The sequence below is a fragment of the Chlamydotis macqueenii genome, chromosome 18 (genome assembly GCF_036417535.1).
Source record: "Chlamydotis macqueenii isolate bChlMac1 chromosome 18, bChlMac1.mat, whole genome shotgun sequence".
NCBI classification, from domain to species: Eukaryota; Metazoa; Chordata; class Aves; order Otidiformes; family Otididae; genus Chlamydotis; species Chlamydotis macqueenii.
Genome location: NC_141573.1, coordinates 4,993,887 through 5,017,996, shown reverse-complemented (window position 1 = coordinate 5,017,996; position 24,110 = coordinate 4,993,887). Strand labels below are relative to the sequence as shown.

The 24,110-nt window shown below is 41.5% G+C and overlaps 1 protein-coding gene across 1 annotated transcript; it reads right to left on the bottom strand.

Annotated features, from left to right (window-relative positions):
- Window positions 1–16,373: 16,373 nt before the first annotated feature.
- Window positions 16,374–22,098, bottom strand: C18H17orf67 (chromosome 18 C17orf67 homolog). Its single transcript, XM_010121744.2, has 4 exons — window positions 21,991–22,098; window positions 21,223–21,323; window positions 18,006–18,145; window positions 16,374–16,867 (listed from the first exon to the last, which is right to left on the bottom strand). The coding sequence occupies exons 1-3, from the start codon at window positions 22,043–22,045 to the stop codon at window positions 18,029–18,031; spliced, it is 273 nt and encodes a 90-aa protein (XP_010120046.1). The 5' UTR covers window positions 22,046–22,098; the 3' UTR covers window positions 16,374–16,867; window positions 18,006–18,028.
- Between the last annotated feature and the right edge of the window lie 2,012 nt (window positions 22,099–24,110).

Genomic DNA, 24,110 nt, shown 5'->3' with positions numbered 1-24,110 from the left:
CTCCTTACTTTGGTTCATGCTTCTGTTCATCATTGCCTTATAGCAAAACATAATTTGAAAAACAAGCCGTGTAAAATTTTGTTCCTCTAGTGATTTATTTTATTTTCATGGTGTCTGGAGACATGGTGTACTCCCATCCTCTGAGAGTGGTTATTAGAGTTTGGCCTGGCTGTTTCTTGTGGAAAATCATAAAAATATTTGGTGAGCAAAAGAGAGATGCTAAGTGCTTTGGTGGTCTGATCAGGGAGAGTATTTAGAAAGACTGTGTGTTTTGTTTTGAATGAAATGACTCGCTGTATCCTTTATTGATGGCAGAGACACACCGCGTTGCAGCGGAGCTCTGTATTTTTCTTTTAAATCATTCTTTTCATTTAGAATGTTTGAATCTTTTGTGTGAAACTCCTAACCAATATGTTTTCAGTTTAAACTGCTTCTGGTGTTTTGGCGAAGGTAAATAAGCATCCTGACAAGGCAACCCTTGGAGCAAGCCAGTAGCCAAGGCCAGCTAGAATTTAATAAAACAGAGACTGAATAATTTCCAGTGTCACAGATTGGGAAACTTAGACAGTGGGTTTGAGTCAAAGGAATGGAAATCAACCTCAGCAGGCTGTGGATCGGGCAAGCAGGAGAAGACCTGGCCAGCTGGGAGAGGACAGCTTCCCAGAGGAAACTGTTAATGCTTCAGAAGTAATCGCTTGGAGGGAAAGAAAGCTGTAATCAAACCTTATTAGCACCAGAAATATCCTTTTCCCAATGTCATAATAAACATTGAGCTTAGAGGGAATTAGAGGTGGCACTTAGTGAAAATATCCTTCCTTAATTCAATTTTAACAAAAACAATTTTTGTTAGATTTTTCAGTGCTTTTGATCTATGCTGTTTTTGAAAGAAACAGTTCAGAACTCTTTCATAAATATACTGAAATCCATAAATGTGAAAGAAAAATCTTAAGAGCTATCACTGAAATTATACTAGTATAAGACAACTGAAGCTTAAAATATCAAATTAATGCTTACAAAATTAAAAACAGGAATCATAACAGATTATCAGAAAAGCTAAATGATTTCATTAAAATTGCAGATAAACTATACAAATCTTAATCAAAAATTGAAGAAAATGGCAAAAAAATGACATTGACTATAAACACTCGGACATGGCTACCTTCACAGTGGCATATGGATAGCGGTTTTATAAATAATCCCAAGTCACTTGTGGACCAGGCGTGGAATTACTCTTACCAGCATTGGTATTGGTGTCATTATTGCAGGGACCTAAAATAACATCGTGCTGCTGCTTGGACACCCAGTAGGAGTCCTTGGATCTCATCACATCCTAATTTAATCTGCTTCTATGATTTCTGCGAAGATACTGTCTGCACTGTAACCGAGTGGCTGACGAGCCCGGCTCTTCCCTTGCCCCTTTCGTTGCAGGCTCTTGGCTGATTCAGGGAAGCATTGGCCTACGATTTCATGATTCTCTTTGTAAAGTGATGTGCAAGGAATTGCTTAGGGAAGCTGAAATTCCACGCTGCAAGCTCAGACTTTCAAGTATCTACTAGTTCTAACCCCGAAAGATAATGTCTTAGGGAAAGCAGAAAACTTGCAACAGGCAGGCAGTATTTTGTCCATGTTCTGTACCAGTCAATATTCTGTATTTTTCACTACAGTCCACACTTTCTACCTCTAACTAATGTGTATGCATACATATATGCGTTTTATTTGCCACTTAATTTAACTCCTCTGTGCTAAAAAAAAATACTAATATTTATTTCAGAACACTGTAAAGCTTTTTTGCTGCAATGTCTGCTTTCTGATTCCGGGAGAACGCTATCATGTGAAAGAACCTATTCAAAATCCATTGCGTTCCCGTCCTTTTAATTTATGCAGCCAGATTTATACTCTAACTTCACATATCAGTTCTTGTCTGCTCCTGAGTTCATTTGCTTTCATAGCAGACAGAGCTGCTAAAGTGGCTGCATACATACCAGTCTTCTTACACTGCAATGATATTGTCCCTAGGTGGGTTTCCTTGTAATTGCCACAGATCCTTTCAAAAATTCTGGCAGAGCACGAAGCACATCACAAGTTCAGCAAATGTGAGACGATCAGATGATAAAAGCCTGTTTGTGCTGCTCTTACTCAGTAGGAGTAATAGCTGATTCTTCACATGCCTAAAATGAAATTAAGGGGGCTACTCAAAGAGGCTGTGGTTACATGGTCACTTTAATCTGGCATGAATCTGGCTGCTGCTGAAAGGGGTTGTTCCATTCCTCTCCCCCCTCTTCCTCTGCACCCAGTCACTTTTTTCACCCGTTCTTGTCTGGCACCAGCGTTTATAAGGCTGTGCAGCGAGTTGGAACACAGAACTGATCCAGTTGAATATCAACTCAATTAGTTGTATGCTTTTTTTTTTTAATTTTAGTATAGTACAGCGGCTTGAGTGCTTGTGCTGGCATAAGCGAGCACAGGAATGAGTGTCTGGGGGAAGAGGGAATGGAAGAACCACTTTTGCAGTAGCAGCCCAAAGGGCCATTGAATGATGGCCCGATTACACTAGCAGCATCCAGCCCACACAAATGAAACTACCTAGGCCAGGCTGTGAACTTCTCGCATTCCTCGGTAACTCCTCTGCTCCTTTCTCACGAGCGCCTTCCCATTTCTCAGTAGCCGCTGAACACTTGCGGTTTTCAGGCGCTCTTTGCCCTGGGAATACCGTGCCCATCTCTTCAGCAGTAAACAGTTATCTGTGTTGCCTTCTTTTTCAGTTTGTGTTTTCTACAGTCCCCCAGCAGTCCTAGTCCCAGCATGCCAAATTATTTCAAATTTCTTGTTTGTTCTCATTTTTCTTCCTTTTTACCACAATGTGCATGCCATCCTAAACTTTTCCAGAGACTGGTCAACCGAAGAAAAACAAGGTATTTTTCCAAATTATCTAAACAATGAGCATTTCAGTTCTGAGACACAGCCCAAAGATCGTTTCCCAGTTCAGTGAAATATTGTCCTAGCTCTGTTGGGCTTAGGGGCAGCACATGGTATACAGTTGAGTTATCCCAACAGCAGAGCCGTGCTTCAGTTGTGGCTCCTGGGTTTCCTCCTTTCCAAAAGAAGCAATCCGTGTTAGCATTGTGCTTGGCTCCGGTTGCGTTCCCCTCCTTGCCGCCTGGCTGCCTCGGTGTGCGAGGGGTGCCAAACCAAAATTCCTCAGCTCCCCTTCCCAGCCCACCCATTCCCCACCCGTCTGTGTGGGAACAGCGAGGGACTGCTGGGACCTGCCACACCAGCAGCCAAGGTAAGAGAAGAAAGGGAAAACTCCCAGTCCCAAACTCTACTGCAAGAGAAAAGTTCTCATTCCCGCTACTCAGACTGGGCAGGTTGAAACCCGTGACGATAACAACTTTTGTAGCATCTGTGACTTTTTTTCTTTAATTTGATGTAAAAAAACCCCTTATGTGCAGCAGATTTGCACAAGACTGGAGACCAGAATGCGCTGACAAAGGGCAGCATGAAGCCCAGTACCAGAACAAGAAAAAAAATGCAGGATCATCCTGGAAAGACACAAATCTTCCGGATCAGCGTTTTGCATTTGTTCATGCTTGTTTCAGTTTTTATCATAGAGCTGATAGTTATTGCTGGCTAGATGCACCTTCTGAATCCAATTGTCTGGTGCGAAACAGCTTAAGAACTCCCCAGATTTCATCCTCTATCATTGTTTTGATCTGTGACACTTGCTATGTCACTGTATTCCACACACCAGCCCCTTCAGTAAGCGTAGCAGAATTTGGGTGTAAGCTATACACAGGTTGGTTATACTTTTTCCCTGCCACAGTGGAGGCTGATGTGCACTGACAGCCGTGGTCAGTTCAAGTTTATAACAAATGAGGGTCTGGCCATTCAACTTAAAATCCCTTGTGGGAGACAAAAAAATTATCTTGAAGTGAGGTTTGATTTTCAGGTGAAACCTCCGAATTCAGCCTGCTAGGACTTGCCGTGAGGAGTGCTGTCGTTCTACTAAAGTCTGGTCCGATAGGAAATGCTTGCACTGCTAGGGTAAAACTTAAGGTGATAGTAAGGCTTGTAGATTTACTGTAACTACGCTCTGAGATAAATCATACAAGTAATTTACTTAGTTATTTTTTATTTTACAATATTAAAAAAAAATATATACTCCTGTCCTTTTTTTTTTTTTTTTTTTGTAACTTGAAATTATTTCTTATTATCTGAACTGCTCGGTTCTGTTATACTCCCTCAGTGCTCTTGGAGCTAATTTCTATTTCTTTGTCTCAAAAAATGATTGTATTTGTATCATCTCCAGACAGGTCACAGGAGGTACACTGAGCGCACGCTGGATACGTTACACGTCTGGTTTATATCCGCCTCCACTGAGCCACTTTGTATCCCAGAACGCAGCATTTCAGTATCGTTGCTGTATATCACATCACGACAGCCACATAGACAGGGGAGCTAAGTGGACGCAGCTACATGAGACACAATTTTAAAATTAATTTAAAATAGCCACTTTTTGTGATTCTTGAAGTAGAAGCAATATTGAACTGAAGAACCATGCAACACAATGTAAGCTTCTCCACTAGGCAAAAAAAGGCCAACAAAGTGAGTATTCTGGGTTTTCTTTGCAACAGCCTTTTGGCATTTGTAAATAATCCTGAGAGACTCATTTTAGGGACAGAAAAAAAGAAATTTTGATTTAGACAGAATTTGCAGCAGTCTCTCATCTTTCATGATAGCGACTAAACCAGATTGCTGTACTAGCTATTTTTTTGCAGATCGCTTCTCAGGGGCCCGTGGACAATAGCTCAGGGGCTTCAACGGAAGGGGTAGTGTATGACCTGCAGATGACCAAGGGACAAAGGTAATGAGAAGGCAGAGCGTTGGTGACTTAAAACTGGCGCCCACTGCCCCTTCTCTGCCAATTCATCTCATTTCATCTTATGTGACAGGATGAATCTTTCTTACTCAGGACAGGACAATAGCTCTGGACGCAGTTTGAAAGGACTGTGCCAGCAATAATCCCTGAGGCACCACCGCTCTGGGCCAAGAGATCCTCGGAGCACAGGAGAAAGTGTACATACTTCATGCTGCCTTGGGCTTCTCAGAGTCTGGCACAGTCTCGCTGTGAAAGCGTTTTGTCCCATAAGCAGGTTTGGTTTGGCCTGTCATCAGCAACAGAAGCTTTCTTCGGGTTTGCCTGTGAGTTTAAACTAATCTTCACTCAGATCTGTTCAGTGTTTCGATTGTGCAGTGACAAGTGGCAGGGTTACAGCCATCGCTTGATACAATGACCTGACCCAGCTGTGAGGCAAGCAGGCAATGCTGGTGGGCTGACGGACGAACGGATGGGCTGCCTGACAGACAGCCACGCAAACAGTTGTGCTGGGCAGCCCCAGAGCAAGCCAGGTTCATGAGTGACTGGAGTGTGCAGCTCCTCTGGGAAACTGGAACATCATGTGGGAACCAGGCATCCCAAAGATGGTATTACAGCTCTTGTAATTGAAATTTCTGCTTCTATAAGCACTTGGGTTTGGGGGGGGGAAAAAAAAAAAGGCCTTCTGTGTGTCAGCTCTGGGCCCTGAAAGGTGTGACAGCAATGGGAGCTGGCTCGGGCAGCGCAGGGATGAAATGTGCTGGGAAGAGGGGCAGCACTGATTGCCCATTGTCTCCATCCTTCCTTCCATCCATCCATCCCCCCAAACGTACGTGCACACCTGCACCTACACACACCCAGTTTCACTCTGATCTGTCCCTGGATTGAATTAAGCTGAAGGATCAAAGAGCGAAGCTGGGACACTGTTACCACACAGAGCACAGGCAGGGACTCTCTGCTCTCAGAAACCAGCCCGGTGTTTGTCCCTGCTAGCCTCACCTGATTCAATCAAAATACAGCCCAAGGTCTTCTGTTTCCAGCCCTAGATCCCTCCCATCACATCCCTCTCAGCTTTCTTCCCACGTGGACTCCATCCAGCTTTGCCCCATGTTCTCTAAAATGCCAGAATGTGCAATTCCTTTTTTTTTCCCCCCCCCCCCCCCCCCCCGGAGTTGACATTAAAGCTGGAAGGAAAGACATTTCTGTCTGGTCAGAGAGGGGGCAATATCTGTTCCAAATGCTTTTGAAATAGGCAGATCAAACTTTATGACACTCCTTTTAGAACAGTGGATTCTATTTTCCTTATATAAACGTTGGCGGAGTAATTTTCCATGTCTGCATGCATGCAGACTGCCTTATTCCTGGTTTGGGGAGGCTGGGTCTCCATTAATTGAGCAGTGCACACAGTTTCTTAACTTGAGCTTGCATTTTTGGAAGCATTACACCTTCAATTTTAGCTTAAGGTTCTGTTGAAAATGCGGCTCTTAATAATAATATACAGTTATAGAGCTTTTCAGTTAAATGCAAACTCTTAGTGCTAATTTGGGCAGAATTAAGATACTTTATTTACTGGTTTGCTCAGAGCATGCAGTTCATTATTCCACCCTACAAATTTTAGGACAGTTGTGGTGATGTATTTAGAGTTCCTGAGTACCTCGGCCTAATAACAATCAATTTGAGCAACGGCATGCATTGTTCGTCTGATAGCGGAGGAGATCAGACGGCGAGGTCTGTGGGTAGTAAAATCTGGTCATGAGGCTAGTGAAGTGAGCAATGTCTGAATGCTAATGTTATGGTAAGTGCTGATCTCCCTGATTTTCAGTAACCACTAGAACTTGCAACATCTCATCAGCCCTATCACCACGTGGGTGAGCACAGCCGTTGCAGTCCAAAGTGGGTATGTTTGTCTACATAACACAAGGCAGTGTTATGTGGGGAGGTGTTTGTACGCTGCTCGCCATAGCAGGACTTGAATTTTAACAGGGAACATGAGGGACTTCTGTAACTGAATCCCAAAAATAGCAGGAAATTACCCAAAAGTGCCTAAGCTAATAAATACCTAGCATCTTTTGTAGTCCTCCTCCACTGATAATGCTCTGTAGCCATCTCTTACAGGATAGAGACAGCAGAAGAGCAAAGTTGAAAATAAATGAGACACGTGTGGGCTTAAGTTGGAGCAACAGTTAAGGAAAAAGTGACCTCGCTGTCATTTCATATATTTCCTTGTCTTGTTTAATTTAAAGAGTCATGTTCTAAAAAAGCATGTTTTGGTATTTCTGTTGTCTCTGTGCTGGTGATTTACTGTGTGTAGCCCAGAGCCGTAATCCATTTCTCCCTCTGCTCAGAGGGAGTCGTTCTGGGCACACGCGTGTCCTGCTGCTGACAGCCTGGAGCCAGTGGTGCCGTTCACTTCACACCCGCTCTTGAGTGTGGCTGCACCAGCAAAGCTGCTGGGGCGTATGGAGCAGAATTCAAAGCTTGGGAATAAATTAACTAGGTGGCTTGAACATTTGTCGGCACTAATAAATAGGAAATAGATGAGCAACTGAAATGATGGAAGTAGCCTCCCCCTGCTCCTTGGCAGCCATGAATTTCCAGCCACGCAGGATGATTCCTCTTCAAAGCCACACTGAAGATGCGTCAGCAGTCTGAGTGCGTAAATAATGCTGCAGCCCTCAGCAAGCCCAGTCAGTATATCCTCCGTGCTAGAACCCTGCCTCCTCGGCACAGATCCTAGCCAGAGTGGAAGCGATGCCCTCTGTTCAGTGCACTGTTTGAAATCTTCTGTCAGACTGTTTTGTTGGAGGGATACTCCTGTTTCTCTCTTGGGTGGGATGAAGCACTGTGAGTACCTTTGGGGTGAGTCACCTCTAGGTGCAGCCGGAATGATCAGTACATGGGACGGCCTTTTGCAGAGCTAAAGGAGACAACCACAATGTACACCCTTAGACACGTTGGTAGTACTGGGTAAGAAAGCTTTAACCTCCCCGGGCAGTTTAACCAGAGCTGTCGAATTTACTGGGTGGAGGACGCTGTGCCGCTGATAAAAGCACCCTAATCTGCAAGGAAGTATTCCCAGTTTACTAACTGGCGTGGAGGAGAAAGAACTGAGATAGTCCAATTCACACTTAAAGCTTAGGGTGAGAAGAGGAAGAGCTTTCTAACTCCAGAGGTCATAATCTAGGGCATCTCTGAGCTCTTTACTGAGGTTGGACTGGAAAGCTCTAGCTGATAAAATCACGTATCATGAGTTCTGTAGGCATGCACCAAAAAATAAATAAATTGGCTCACTGTCAGCTGGAGGGATTGTGTCTTTGACTCTATTGTTGTGATTGTTCACTTTGCTGAAACTCATTGCATTGAAGTGCCTCTGAAGGAATGCTTTTAGCCCCAAAGCTGTATTAATATTTAAAATGTTTTTCTCCAGCAGTGCAACAGCTGTGCAGTGTGAAATAGAACACATTTTTCTCTCTTTCCCTGGGCAGCTCTAAAGCATCAAATGGTAAACAGAGAAGAAGGGGGGGGAAAAAAAAGGAAAAAAATGGAAAGTTTTGTTTCTGCTATGTCTTTTACCTAAAATACCAAATATTAACACCTCCCCCCAAACCTCCTCCAGGGCTATAGATTTGGTGTTAGCAAAACTTTGTCTATCACTGAAATGCCCTCAAATAAATCACTCTCAGGGAAAAAATGTTCTTGAAAACATTCATTTCTGCAGCTGAAATGCAATTCAGATCCATCCACCGTTGAAACATAAGCTTAATTTCTATATTTTCCATATTGGTTTTGCTTTTGCTTTGAAATGAAGCCTGTTGCCTGTGAGCCTAAAATTGTGGTCTTCACAATTAGAAAATGAATCAATGTACGTGCATGGTTGGCAGGGCTGAGTGAAAGCAAGCTATGCCATACCATGGTGTCCCACACTGCCTCTTGCCCTCAGATTTTATCCTGGCCCTTAGAATTGCCAATAAATATCAGAATTGGAAAGAACAAGGTGCGTCACATCTTGGAACTGCTTCCTCTCTAAGGACACAGACAGTGTCTGCTGTAGGCAATTTGTATTTCAAGATTTTTTTGTGTGTGTGTCCATGAGGGCTAGAACCCTGTTTTCTAATGAAAGATGAGATTCTGGTTTCTTCACGTGACTCAGGGAGGTGACCAAGAGCAGTTCAACCTTGATCCATCCCAGACAGTAGTCTTAATACCAGCCTGGTGGCCCCTTGTGTGTTAACAAGGAAATAATTATATTTAGGAGTTACTAAAATTGTATTTGTTAACAACAGAAAAAAAATGTTTGAGTGCCATGTACCATAGACACTTTACTCCTCTGAAAGGTTCAAATTCACCGGATGATTTCCATGGACAAGATTTACTCATATTTTACAGAACGAGGACCTGAATATTTATTTATTAATTATATTTTGAAACTATTTCTTTTTCAGGCTCAGTGCCTCTGATTACTGTGAATCGTGGTATTTGACTATTGTGTGGTCTGAGAGTTTCCTCTGCGGTGACCTATTAGAAATGTGATTCATGCAGTCATACAGTATAGCTGGAACGCAGAACAGTAGCAGTGCATCGTACGGAACGGCGCGGTGAGGACGGCGTAGAATAGCCTACTATAGGCCAGAAACAAATCGGATCTAGAGCTGCACTGTAGTGCTGTGAGCAATTTCCTATACGTACAGCTGTTGGCCACAGGTCTAGCTGGTGTGTGAACAAAAGAATGTATCTCCTTATATTCTTTGTTTGCTGTGCAGAAACTTATTCTTATTTAACCCTAAAAATCTGTCAAGTCCTTCCAGGAAGAATTTGCTTTGTGAATTTAAAAAAAAAAAATTTAAGTCATTGCAGTTTCATTTTTAGGAAGGTGAGGAATCCAACACATCCTATTCTGAGCAGGGCTCTTTGGTGGGTTAGGATGCTGCATAAATGATAAATATATCTGCAGACTTGGAGTACATATTCAATGGCATGTAACTGAGGTATAAAGGAATAAATTTTATACAAGCTGGCCACAGACACATTGTCATTTTCCAGTAAATTAAAGTGTCTTCCATTGGACCTATAAATTTATCGTACTAGTATTGTTCCATGACTACAGAAACAGCCTGGCCCCGTTTTGATGGAGTGCTCCATTCCTGCAGATAACAAGAGTCCAGTGTTGTTTCTGTGCGTACGGTGGCACCAATAAATTGAGCATGAAACCCTTTTTGCGCCTCTTCCATTGCTGCCACTCAGTGTTAGCCTTTCTTTTTTACTGGTCGTCTTTTTTTCCCAGAACCTTTGCCAGGAAGAAAAAAGAAAGGAAAAAAAAAAAAAAAGTGCTTTACTAATTGCTTCTTTGTGAGCCATGTTTTGATAATAGAAGCATAGTAGTAGGATGGAAATCTCTCTCCCATTAAGAATCACGTGGTGGGTCACCAGTGTTGCCCAATGTCTCCAGTCGCTTCCCAGTACAAGTTGATCCAAAGTAATGGAGTTGAAGGCCATACTGTTAGCCTGGATTAATTTCAGGCTCCAGATTTGTGTGTGTCTGAGGTAAAAGTACTGCCTTCTTTGCTTAAAATCCTGTGGTTTCACATACTTTACCCCTCCTCGTGACACTCTGCGTGTCAGATCTTGCCCGTGATTGTAAAGGGTCTCCGGGCGGATGGATCAATGCTGTGCTCTGCGAGGGAGGCTTCTTGCATGGTGCTGTGCTTGTGAAAGGATCCTCGGGTGGTGCAAGGAGGAGGTGGGAGCGAGCTGGGGCAAGGAAGGAGAGCTCTGTTCTTATTCCAGGGTGGGTGAGGTCAACCCTTGTGCTGTGAAGGATCTGCACCATCCTAGGCAAGATCTGCTTGTGCAGGAAAATGTAGCTATTGCTCTGTGAATGGAGGGTGAAGATTCTCCCTCTCAAATGTTGCATGCACGTGTGCCTCGTGCTCTGGGTAGCTGTGGACAAAGATGCTGCCAAGTGACCCTCAGAACTTCGTAAGTGTTGGATGATTTTCAGCCTCGGGAGTAAAATGTTCAAAGTATCATGAGCACAGGTGTCTGAGCATAAAAATAGCCGTGCTAGCGCTACACAATTGTTGTTCCTGCGTAAGTACTGAGGATCAGATGCTGAGAAAACTCAGTTAAAATTTTTATAGGCTTTGGTTCTCTCCATAATCAAAGAAAAGAAATGGACATTGGTAGAATGCCTATTTTGAGAATCTACTTTAGGATTAAAGGAATCGTGACCTAGAGAGAGCAGATAAATCCCGTCTTTGTTCATTATTAATTTAAGAATGCTTTATTTACATTTGATCCATTCCTGTTACTGCTAAGGCTTGCTTTTATGTTTGGCTTTTTTTTTCTGTGCAGGTATGCAGCAAACTGTTTATTTAAATCACTCATGACTGTTCGCACCTCAGATCCCCGCAAGGTAGGTGAGCTCTACTGTCGTCACCTTATGGACATCGCTTGGCCCATTGTCTCTTGGGTCAAACCCATCATCCTGCAGGGTTTAGTTTAAGCTGTGCCTCTAACTGTTCGATAGAGGCTGTGACAACGCTCAGAGTAGTCAAGCTTTGTCTCATAGGCCTGGTTTTGGGCAAAAGTGAAACAGGCCCACCAAAAAGTGAGCAATCTGCTGGCTGAACTGGGTAAATCTATGCACTAGGACGATGTATCTTAAGCAACCAGGACGAGCTCTTATTCTGCAAATCATTATGTGCGTAAATAATTTTTCTCATCTGCTTGAAGTTTATTACTGATGCTGGAACTAATCCTGTACAGTGTATGGGAAGTGTATGGAATACATCCTGATTGCATTAAGTGGAATACTGGGCTCTACTGGTGTCTGGACAGCAGAAGTGCTGTAGATGTATTATCCAGGCGTTTTGTGGACTGGATTTGGGTCTCATTTTTATAGGCACTATAGGCATATACCCAGAGTTACACCAAAAGAGTTCAAGGGCGAATCTCTGAGCCAAGTGTATTCTGAACATTTGAAGCATTTTGCTGAATTTATTTTTGAAGCCACTCAAGAGCTGCTCTTTATTCTAAAAAAAAAAAAAAAAAAAAAATTAAGCCATATTCTGCCCCACTTTGTCCTTGGTCTAAGATCTATATTTAAGGTTGGCTCGCTCAGTTTAATAAAGGTATGTCTATGATACTTGTGTTACATACACTGTGCAAAAAAGAGAGATGTCCAAACAGATCCTTAGATCCAGATTTGGGGGAAAAAAAATGGTACTTGAAGTGATCATCGCTTGTTGAAATGTCCTGAAAAAAAAGACAGGAAGTAGCAAGATGAGCTTGAGGTTTGGAATAACACTAGTGCTTCAAACTTCTGGTTTCTTGTTGAGCCTACACTGGGCTGGACCTGCCCATTTGGTAGAAAAAAGGTCTTTGCTTTAGCTCAAAGTTCATTGAACCTTTTCTGCTTTTTACTGTTTTTCATTTTAGTACATATCTTTACCCCCAGACCTGAAAAAGGATTAAAATGCCAGAAAGGAGACAGATCACTCAGCATTTCTAATCACATACCAGAAATCTCAAGACACACAGTTCTCACAAGATTTTCTACTCTTTGTAGACCATAAAAGGCTCAGATAACCTTCTAAAGTCCACTCTGCTCTCTTTAGTCATTAAAAAATAAGTTTTTACTGAGAATCTAAGCTAGATTCCTACTGCAGTGGTCACATTAAATCAATCCAACTTCCCTCTACTGTTTCATAAGTTATTTATGCATTCATTCATTAAGACAGAGTAACAGAAGTCTTCATTCAAAACGAGATTCTAACATTCAAAACAAGGCTGTAACTTTACAAAAAAAAAAAAAGGCCCAAAGTACTGAAACAAAACATTCCCATACACATTATTTAATTTCAGATTGTTATAGGCATTTACTCTTTCATGTTCACTTTTCAGAAATGCTCCGGAGACGCAGTACTGTCATTGTGAGTAGACTCACCTGCTCGGCCTCCCTGAAAAGTGAGCAAAAACCGTATCATCTAAACTACAAATGGGTAAATTTAATTTTACGTTTTCCATTACCTTCACCACTGATAAAGTGAATTTCAAATAAAGTAAGTGATTGACTTGCTTTCAGTGAAATTTCTGGAAATTCCAGTTTTAGTAAGTACTCCCAGTGCATGTTCTCCTGAAAGGCAAGGCAATCTGGTAGAAATAGCCAATTAGTGGAACTGCCAAATCGCTATTTATCTGGCTGTGATAAAATCTTTTAGTCTTTGCCTTGCTGAAGAAGTTGATGCTGTCAAAAATTCTAGCCTTTGTCTCTTTTCCCTGAGTTATTGTCTGTTTAAATTGAAGTTGACGTTATTTACCTACTCTTTACCGAGGGGTACTACATTTCAGGCCCTGGGCACAGCCTGCCTTTTCAGCACAGGTCTGTACAGCACCTAATACGTACTTCCCTGAGTTGCTAGAGACAGTAAACGTAATAAGATAATGTCATGCCATGACGAGTGATGCTTTTACCAATTAGTTGTTCTGCAGCTTACAGTTTGGGGCTACTGAAGATAAGTCAAATGGGACCTGCTCAGACTGGGAAGACCCTCTGCAAACACACAAAATACTTTTTCAGGATCTGTGTTTGGATGGCAGACAGTAAAAAGTCACAAGCCACTATAATGTGCTGTGTAAAAACTTCCAACTATTTCTTTCTGTGGCCTAACTGGGTGCCCCCACCTAACCAGGCAAACACCACCCTAACATCCACGTTCACAGCAATCTTGGATCCAAGGGGGAAAAAAATCAGCCATTTGCTAAAGGTTTTGGTTTGGTTTTTTTTTTTTTTTTTGAACGGTTTAGAGGTGACTTTGTATTTCAGTCCTCTCAGCTGAACATTTTCTAAAAGGAGTAAAAAAACAAGGGGAAAGAAGGAGGGATGCGGTATTTTGAGTCAAGCAGCTACTGGGGGCTGTGATGCTGTTTCTGTGCAGAAACACTGGCATCTAGCGGGCAGTTGTGCAGACGAGGGAAGACAAAGCAGACGTTGACTGTAAAACAAGTCAGCGATGAAAGCTATTGATAAGTTTATCTCTTCCATAGATGAATTGTTTTCCCAACTCTGTTGTAATCCTTTTCTGTAAAAGCATTTGGAAATCAACTATTTTCCCAACTTTCCCATCTTCAGTACACAACTTTCAGAACACTTGTTCTTCCTCTTTTAATTATATTAAGCTCTCTCATGGCTTTCACGTGCAAATTCTAATTACTTAATGTCATATAGATTATCGCGTATCTTCACCTGGTAGGAAAGCTAATGGTATGCATGCATGTATAAAAGTCTAGCATTTTTTCCCAAGATTTTGCATGTGGACAAAAATAAACCTCCAACTAGTCCTTGAACACACCCGATCTAGTTCAACTTCAGATGATTTCAAACATGAAGCAGCATGGCTTGGAAGGAAAGATCTGTGTAAAGGAAGAGAATAAAAACACAATAGAGCAGCCATGCTGCAGGACTCTGGAAAAAGCTTAATTACGTAATTTCTATTGCTATAACTAAGAATAATGTTTGTGCAGTGTTTTATGCTAATGATGTATGAGTTTTTTCACTGCTGAGTCACAATAAATGCTTGAGTTTGTTTATTTATACCTGACACTAAGATCCTGTTCTTTTATTAGTCCACTGGATTACATATAAAGCACTGTATATATTTTATGGCCATACAGAAATGTACAATAAGCATTGCTATGTCCACGGCAACGGTCTAAAGCAGTCACACTCATGCTTTCCCTTTGTCTGTAGACTGCAGGGTTTGCCAATGCTGAGCAAACTTCTGAAAGTCTTCTTTGCTGTGCTGAGCTCCTCTTCTTTGGCTGTCTCTCAGGTAAGTTGAAGGGTGTTTCTCTCTTTATTTGCAGGGCCCAAATTAATTTGTATGAATGGAGGACTTAGCTTCTTAAATCTGGGAGAAGAGCTGGATGTCTTAAAAATAAATATCTTGGTTATGTTCTTCATGATCACAGGATTAGAGAGGCACTGATAGGCTTCAGTCTAGGTTTTTCTCTTTTACTCTCAAAGTTTTCTGTTCTCTCTCTTTTTCTTTACACTTTTTCCTCCCTTTATTCTTTGTTTCAAACTTTCCTATGTGGTGTCTGCTGTTTTTCTTGTCTTGATGGACCAGGAGATACTTAACGGTCAGTTTTACCACAGAACAGAAGTGTAGCTACTTTTAAGAGAGAGTTTACTTTTGTAAAGAAGCTTAAATACTGGAAATCTAGAAACATTGGTAATGGCTTTGAATTGAATCTGAATGCAAACATGGGCTGGCTCTTTTGCCCCTGGTCTAGGTGAATCAGCCTGACACAAGTGTGGGCTAAAGACTATTTACATGACAATTTTTTTTTCCCTTACGAAATGGGAGAAAGCATGGAACAGGCACCTTGGACGTACTTCAATTTTCTATGTTTCTAGTTTTCTTGTAAATTAGACATAATAATACTTAACTTTTCTTTGAAGACACCTATATGAGATCCTTCAACTCTGATGTGGAAAAAAAAAAAACCAAACTTTAAAAAATAAACAATCTTTATTCTATGTTTGCTTTAGGATTAGCTCAGTGTTACTGAGGTAGACCTGGAAGCTGCTGTTGAACCGTACTAGTTATCTAACTCATGACTGAATATAACTAGGTGGGGATTATTTTATTTCAGAGAAGTACTTAAATCAACTTTCACTGGGTGAAAGCTGGTTTAATTGGGATCAGCATGAATTTTTCACTGCGCAACGAAAAACAGAGCCAGGATTTCACCTAATTACTTTAGCTTCAGTGGAGACAGGGAAATTGAGATCTATGTATTGAGAGTATTATAAATGAAGCACACAATAGCAGCCTGATTACACTTTTTTACACTCCCAGATTTAATCTATGATTTCATCTTGACAGTAGGGGGAAGCAAGCCTTTGATGCTTTGAGATTTAAATTATTTCCCTGGAATTATCTAGGAGAGCTCTCTTACTGGAAGGAAGGTGTACTAAAAGGACAGTTGACCTATTTCAGCCTGCCAAATGCTCTGTTGCAGCAGTAATTACTTTATGTATCTGCATTAAATTGTTTTTTATTTTGCTACCAGTCCTCAGGCTCTTAGTGTGACTGCAGTGAGGAACTCTGAGGGTTACTTTGGTCCATTCGTAACTGATTCTATTGCCATTACAGATCATAACGGTCATGTAAGAGCAATCAAGACATTTTTTGTGTTGTTTTGCAGATATCATAAGTTTACCATCTGACTGTACAAGTTGTTCTATACCAAGACTTAAGTTACAAAGGTATGCAGGCAGAAAGGGGTGCCTGACCTGGCAGAATTGCAAAGGAAAGGAAGAAGTTGTGGAGAGAAACTACAGAATTATTAGACTGCACCATAGTGCTTCCCAGCTGCTGATCCTAGAAAGCCCTCTGACATCTCCTCAGTACTTCACAATACTGAGCCTCACTTCCGGTGATTTTTGTTGGCATGTAGTATAGGAGATTAAGGTAACAAAATCATCTGAAAATGGATTTGAATCAAGCTTTTATTATGAAACAATACATGAAATATTCATCAGGGAATTAAACATAGATTAGTGTTGCATAAATGTTATATCTTCATATAATATTGTTATTTAACCTACAAAACAAAAGATTTCCTCCAAAGTCCATTCTCCAATTTCCTATGGACCTCTCCCTCCTTTTGCTTCAGTCAGTCTAAAGCTGTACCCTTAAAAAGCATACTCTAGAACTGCTCAGTGATTTATTCTTGCCGATACCTCATAAAGCAGTAGAAACTTTTGACTTATTTAGTCATGCATGCAGTCGTTACTGGTAGAAAATATATGGTGGCTGGTAACATATCTAGGCACATATAGTTGGAAGCTTTGCTGTATCGCTAGGATTGCACTGTATTGCAAAGAGGTTCAGCTCTACAATGAGCACATAACCGATGCAGGAATAATCTTGTCCTCATTAACACAATCGTAGTATATATCTTCTTCAGTGCCTGTGAAGAGATCTACAGAAGAAAAAAAAAAAAAAGAAAATAATATTTGAAAGCATGCTGACATTGGCCATACAAATAACATACAAATCATTTAAGCGCTTTCCTAACATTAATTCTTCACAATAGCCTGTGAGCAGGGTAGAAGTGAGCCAGCTTTCAGCTGTGTCTCAGCTGGAAGATTTTTTGAAAACTGCCAACTTACCTCCTAGGGCTAAGGTTTGGGAATTTTACGGTTTTGGTTTTAAATAAGTTTCAGGCCTTTGACTTATTGCGGATTAACACAGCTCCATTGAAGTCTACCCCAACATCCAGCTTTTCAAAGGTATTTAGATATATAGAGGTACAAACAGATCACAGAATTTTAAGCAGATGAACTTCCTGTCTTTTGAAACAGATCACCCCTGGCATCTCTGTATTCTACTGCTCAGATGCTTTTGAAAGTATGGAGTGAATCTGCAGCTTCTGTGTTAAAAAGTTACCTGAGTGTTAATATATCACTGTTATGGTGATGATTCAGATGTATCCCAGATGACAAATTTCATGTCTGTTTAATGAATGTAAGTAGAAAGGCTTATCCTGTTATAAAAATGTACAGATATAGGTATATCTTCTTTTTTTTTTTTTTTGGCATCACAAATGGCTATTGGGTAATTGGAAGAGTTTATAATTAATACTTCTGTTTTACAATCCTATACATTCCTTAACTCAAATCACCACATTTTTTTAAGATAGTGATAAGTTGATAAAACTGCATGTAAAACACACAAGGGAAGAAATGATGACCGTATCACAGACCTAACGCACACTGAGTACTATTGGGGTGTGTCATTTTGTCACCAATTGGCTTGTGAGTAGCGCTTCATTTGTGAGCTGTGCTTTGGAAGTTATTTTCCCATTGAACTCTATTATGCATGTGATAAATACTTGCAGCAATAAAGCAAATGATGCTACTATACTGATGTTGAAAATCATAAACAGAACTAATGATCCAGGCAAGCTCTGTGAAAATGTTCTATGTTAATGTTTACCAGCATTATGTATTAGATAGCAAATTCCATTTTAAAATGGTTATTCTCTCCTCTTCCAGTTTGTGGCTCCGCCTTTTGTTACGAAGAAAGACATATGCACTGTAAAATAAATATATATATACCGATTGCAGAATAGGCAAAACCATTAGACTGGATGGACTAAATCCCTGTTGCAGTGTGGGAAGCAATGTGGATTCAGCCAGTGCTCAAGGAACTGTTCTTCTGATCTCTGCTCCCAGCGCTGGAGGTAAAGCATATACTCCTGTTTAAAGAAAAAAAAAAATAAGTAAATTATCACTCAAGTCCGATGTCAGGCCAATGAACTAGAAGAATTTTACACTTATATAAGAGAAATTAATTTACCCATTAAAATTACCAAATATAGTGAAATGGTGTTGCTAGTCAGCTTGCCCCAACCTAGCAGTATTTAATGAATGACATCACTAGCCAGATCAGTAAAGGTGTTGAGCAAGAATTTTGCAACAATATTCATAAATTAGGAATTCCTAATACACATTTCTTATTTGCATATCGACACAGAAGCCTCTGTTGGTCCTGAGAGCACAAGCGGTTTCTCATAGATAGGTCTGCTGGTAGCCTCTTTTGAAAATTGATTCCTGCTGATTAAAAAAACATTAACCCCTTCTACGATCATGAGGCAGTACTCTGAAAGGTTCTAGTAAGTAGTATACATCAGTGCTGACTGAGCTTTCTGTGATGCATAAAGCAATGTGAATAATGTGAAATAATTTGTAGGGGTTTTGGTGTAAGCAACAAGTTATCAAACTAAAGTGGGCTGTGTACCAAAAACTTGACCTCCATTAGGAACACAATTTACTTTTAAAAAGTTACAGTCCCAGTGCATGCAGGCTCATAAGCTTTGTGAACACTGGATAATTTTTTTCAAAATGTACCCCCATTGCTTTGCACAGAAGGCACTGCAGGAATGGAAGCTGTAGCATAAACCTTTTGCGCTGGCCAAGTGTTCCCGCTGTCATCCAGTTCTCTGCTCTTTGTGCTGCCCAGAGGGCTGGCACACTGGGTGCCAGCAGGAAGCATTAGTATCCTGCCTTTTACTGTGCTTTTTGTCCTCGCTGCGCAGGGAGACTTGGCTGAAATCCCTCTGTGAGACTGCATTAGGAACTTGTGGAGAACAGGACTGTATGACTGAGAAGATGCCACATGATAAAAAGCAGGGTCTCAGTCAAAGTACGATTAGAACATGTTGATAACATAAATGACATTTTTAAAATAATTGAAGATGGCAGATCTTGCTGTATGTAACTAGCTTTTTGACTGAAACAGCACTGTGGAAGTCAAACAGTGTCACGAAGAATTGCAAATTAAATTCCTCAGCTCAGCATGATCTGGCCTAGTACAAACAGCTTTTGCTTAAAAACAGAGGTGGGTTCATCCCAGCATTCATTTAATTCTGCTACAAAGAACCCATACAGAAGCAGTTTTTCTCCTTGAGCTGGTGGTAGAACTGCGCACAGGGATAGAGCAGCCACGCATCTTCATGCACAAGGGAACATCTCCATGTTCCGTGTGGTGGGGGAGCGTAGTATTTTAATCAGAAGATATTTCCTTTTCTACTGAAAACCTTGACATTTAGTGAGAAAAACAAATATTCTTAGGTTTGGATTTTCTTACAGAAAGGCAGCCGCGCTATATAGGAAAAAAAAAAAAAGAAATAAAAAGAAAGTTGGAATTTCTCAACAAAGGTTTGCCACAAATCATGGTAGGATGGAAAGAAGCAAGGACAGAGCAGCACAGGTCAGTAATCAAACACTTCTGTAGTCTTCGCTCCCTCTACACCCCACGTAGAATCACTGAATATCTCGAGTTGGAAGGGACCCGTAAGGATCATTGAGTCCAACTCCCTGCTCCTCGCAGGACTACCTAAAACTAAACCGTATGACTAAGGGCCTCGTATGTATGCATGTAACTTCCTGTAATACAGGATTTAACTCAATCCAACTTCTTTGCTGTTTTATTTATTTGTATTTAATATATGTTATATTTACTACATAACATATTATATAATCTTGGTGGTACATTAAGCATAGGCATAGGAGCTGTATTCCTGCTAATTTTCCCAAACGACAAGGCTCATTTAACAACAGCTTAGGAATCAACTCAGTCCTGAATGTTTTGGGCAGCAGTGGAGCCCATGCCTTCTGGTTTTTGGCTCTGTTGTGGGGTCTGTTTGGCTCTGTGTACCAGATTGTTAACAAGCACGGCGCAATATTCTTGCGACAGCTTTCATTTGTTGTGGCTGTCACACTTGACAAAGTGGTGTGTACATTGGGAGTGGGGTATGGCCAGGTGGATTCTTTCTGGCTGGCGTGCAATAACCATTGGAAAGGGAAAACCGCGAGCTGCTTCCACAAGCCTGGCACGCGCTGAGCGCGGTCCCGCAGGGTACGTAGCACTCTTTGTCTCCTTCGGAGTTCAGAAGTGTTCAGCGCTTGCTCAACTGAGCCCCTTGCATTCGTCATACCTGCACAATCTATTGTGTGCTTTCTAGCTTCTGTGGGTTTTGCCTCTTCAGAACCATGTAATTTTAGCACAGTTTATTTACTTTGGAAATAAATAGGCAGTAATATTAAAATACTTTAAGTACCTCTTGAGAAGTGCAGAATTATATGTTACATCGTCTTGTCAAAGCAAGTAAAACAGAAGGCTCCTTAATTCTTTTATTTTTTTCTTTCATGGCAATATGGTTTAAAAGTAAATAAATGTACATATTGCATGCAAAAACAATGCTGTTGCATTAAGCAAGCGACTAAAAACTTCTACAGCGTTATAACAAACCATCCTATCTGTAGCATTCCTAAATAAGTGAAGAAAGTAAGTGATTTTAAACGCTAGGTCGGAACTACCTCAATCTCCACGCTGACCACTGACACCTACATCTCCTTTCTGCCTTGAGTGCAGAATGTTCTGTAAGCAGAAGACATTTCCTGTTATTTTGTTTTTCAGGAACAACCTGATGAAATCCACATTTCTATAAATGAAAAGCCACTTTCTTCTCAATAATTTAATCGGCAGTTTTGAACTGTGATAAATAATTTCCACATTCTGCAAGTATACATTTCCTGAGCAATATTCGGCACTTACACAATGCTACTTAACAGTAATCGAAAGAATGTAAAGGGAGTTTTTAATATTTCATGGAAGAACTCAGCTGCTTAAAAGGGTGACATTCATAACATATTGCTTGGAATTAAATCTCTAGAAATTTAATAGTAAGCACAAATGTTTTGTGGGGTTGGCTTGGGTTTTTTTTGTTTTGTTTTTTTTGTTTTTTTTTAAGTAATTGAAAAAATAAATCACCCTCATTGGCTCATCAGGGAAACCAGCTTTTCTTGGTCTGTCTTCACGACGAGTTCTCAGAATCTGTTTGGCATCTTTTTCAGTCAAAATTGGTGAAGTGTCTCAAGACAGAAAAAGCAGAAATTAGTTGTGAAATTACCAAAAAGTTAATATTTTATCTGTCAGTTGTAAAATGAAATGTCTCCAAACCTGATTTTTGTCTGTATACAAAGTGTTCTTTCATTACAGCCCCTTCCCAGGGGATATTACATTCCAGGAGATATGAGTGGAATTTTAAACCGCTTTTATACTTGTGCTTTCTATAGTTCTACCAGTATGAAGCAAACCCTACATATATTCACGTTACTCTCTAAAATGAGAAAATATAACAGCACCATCTAACCACTGGGGTTAGTAACTCTTCCAGTTCTTTGTTCTTTTCTGTATTGCTTTACTTTTTAGGATTATTTTTCAAAGTAATGAGTTAGGAGAGATTGCATTGAACATTTAGCTTGGAGGACCTTGGTAAAATAATGTTAAAATAGTAAGCTTATAAAATTAAACTTTTTGATTTTACAATGACTGAGTACAGTGTGATAATGCAGAGAGTAAAATATCTAATACAATAGCATGATTGTTAAAAATCAAATCATGTAAAGCCTGCAATATAAAACCAGTTAAGTATTAAAAATTAAAGATAAAGAAACACAAGGGTAGAGATCTAATACCATTATAAAATGCTCTGCAGCTCTACATGCATACACAGGTTTGTTGTATATAAACTCCTACCTGTAAAAGTGGTCATCAGGACCAAAAAGAAGACCAACACAGGTAACATCTTCATTTTGATTCTGCTTTCTCTCAGTCTGTTCCAAAATGAGTAACACTGTCTGAGGCATTAGCCTATTTGAAGTAGCTACGTCAGTCACAAATGTTTGTTTATGCTTTAACTAATTTGAGTGATAGTATGATTTTGAAGACATCTGGCCTGAAGTTTTGAATATGGCTATTATCTGCTTACACATTCTCAGCATAACTCTGTTCCTGAGGGAAATAAAATAGAAGACTTTTTTTTTTTTCTACTTCAAGCTTCAGAGTTACACTGGATATTTTAAATTTGTGAAAATAAAACACATCATCTTACACTTAGCATAGCAAGCAATGGTTTCAGGTGTCTAAGATAAACAATTGGTTTTTAAAAGAAACAATTGCTCACTCCTGAATGTTAATGTCAAAGGCAGCTACAAAGGGGCCCCTTTTTCAAAAATTGTCTCTAACTTTACTCCAGCACAGAAGTTGCATATTAATGTGTTTTAACTCTAGCAAAGCCCAATCGTCACTGCTGAAAAACACAGCAGAGAGACTGCTATCACATTAATAGAACCATACAAATGAAAGCTCACGTAATTCTTCTATTTTCAGGACAGTTTAGTAGAAAACAGAATTATAAATGTCCTTACTAGCAAATACAGTGTCAGGTAAGAAAGTAGGTTTAAGAAATGTCGTTGCAAACAGCTAGTTTCTGCCTTGAGAAATGCGACTGCACCTCTGCCGAGCAGCGCTGTGCTGGATGTGCAGCACCAGCAGCACCAGTTTGTAGGGAAAGAAATAGGTGTTCCTTTGAATATAGCATACAGGCACTCAGAATTCATCAGCGGCTCTCGCACTAACGATGTGAGTAATTAGGATTTCCCCTCCGAGGGAAAGGTGCAGCAGGTCCCCGTACGTCCCGCAGCACAGGGATTCACCCGGGGTTTGCCAGCCTGGCGCTGAGCTGCCCTTCTCGCCTGTGAGATTCTTATTTCCTAACGAAGCGGTGTTTATTCTGCCTGCGCCGTTATGTCCGCCAGGTCAGCCAGTTTCAGTGAAATTTGGCAGAGAACTCTGAGTCTCTGAAACGTTAAGATGCAGAAAGGTTCAAGAAATCCAACAGCAGGTCTGAGAGAGGGGCTCTGCGAATGCCCCTCGGCCAGACATCTCAGGGTGGGCTTGGCCTGGCAAACCCCAGCGAGACACCAGCCGGGCTGGGGTAGCTCGCACAGTTATTTATGGGTTTATAAAAATCTGACGTGGGCTAAAATGGAGAGTGCTGGAGGTGTGAGGGCTTGCCCAGAGGGCAGGCAGGTGATGGAAACGAAGCAGTTCAGGGGTTGGGTGGTTCTGATGTCCCATTATGGGGCTTTTCTTGGAAATGTAAGCATTGCTGACCTGTGGGGTATTTGCATTTTTCAAGGTACCGACAGCCTGAAATGCAAGAGATTTTATGTATACTCTATGGATTTATGTAATTCTTCAAGATACTGTTTCGAAAGTGCAAAACCTGTTGTTTCTAGTAGCGGCAACTATTTATTTTTAGAATACACTGTAATACGCTAGGAAACACTAACCTGTGAGGGCAGAACGAAATGAGGGGGGGAGAAGCATTTAGGGCTGGGGTAAGAAAGGAACAAACAGTCGGACAGTTTGGGCCGGGGCCCTCCGCCTCGGCTCTGCCGCCCCGCTTTGCGGCGCACTATCGGCGATAAACACAGAATCGCGACAGACGGCTGAGGAGCCCGCCCGCCCCGTTTCCGGGCGGCGCCCGTCTCCCGGCAACCGCCCTCGGCCGCTTCCGCTTCCGCCGCCCCGCGCATCCCCCGGCGGCCGCCCCTCGCCTGCTCCCGCGCTGCAGCCGCCCCTGGGCCCGGCGCTCGGGGAGCCGCCGCCGGGAGCCCGCGCCGCGTTGGGCGAGGCCCGAGGGGTGGCGGTGTGAGGGGCTGGGGGGGCCGGCCGGCCCCGTGGAGGTGCCCGAGTGGAAGCGGGGCGTCGCGGGGCAGGCAGGGCCCCGTACCGGCTCCCTCCTGGAGCCCGAGGTCAGCGGGCGAGAGAAGGCCCGGGCCGGGAGGAGGCCGCACGCCGGCCGGCCTTGC

Excerpts from the sequence above, each read along its gene's own strand:
- C18H17orf67 (XM_010121744.2), bottom strand. The coding sequence starts at position 22,045 with ATGAAGATGTTACCTGTGTTGGTCTTCTTTTTGGTCCTGATGACCACT. Across the intron at positions 21,324-21,990 it reads CCTGATGACCACTTTTACAG|ACACTTCACCAATTTTGACT; the intron begins GTAGGAGTTTAT and ends TTCTGTCTTGAG. Across the intron at positions 18,146-21,222 it reads TCCCTGATGAGCCAATGAGG|GAGTATATGCTTTACCTCCA; the intron begins GTGATTTATTTT and ends TTCTTTAAACAG.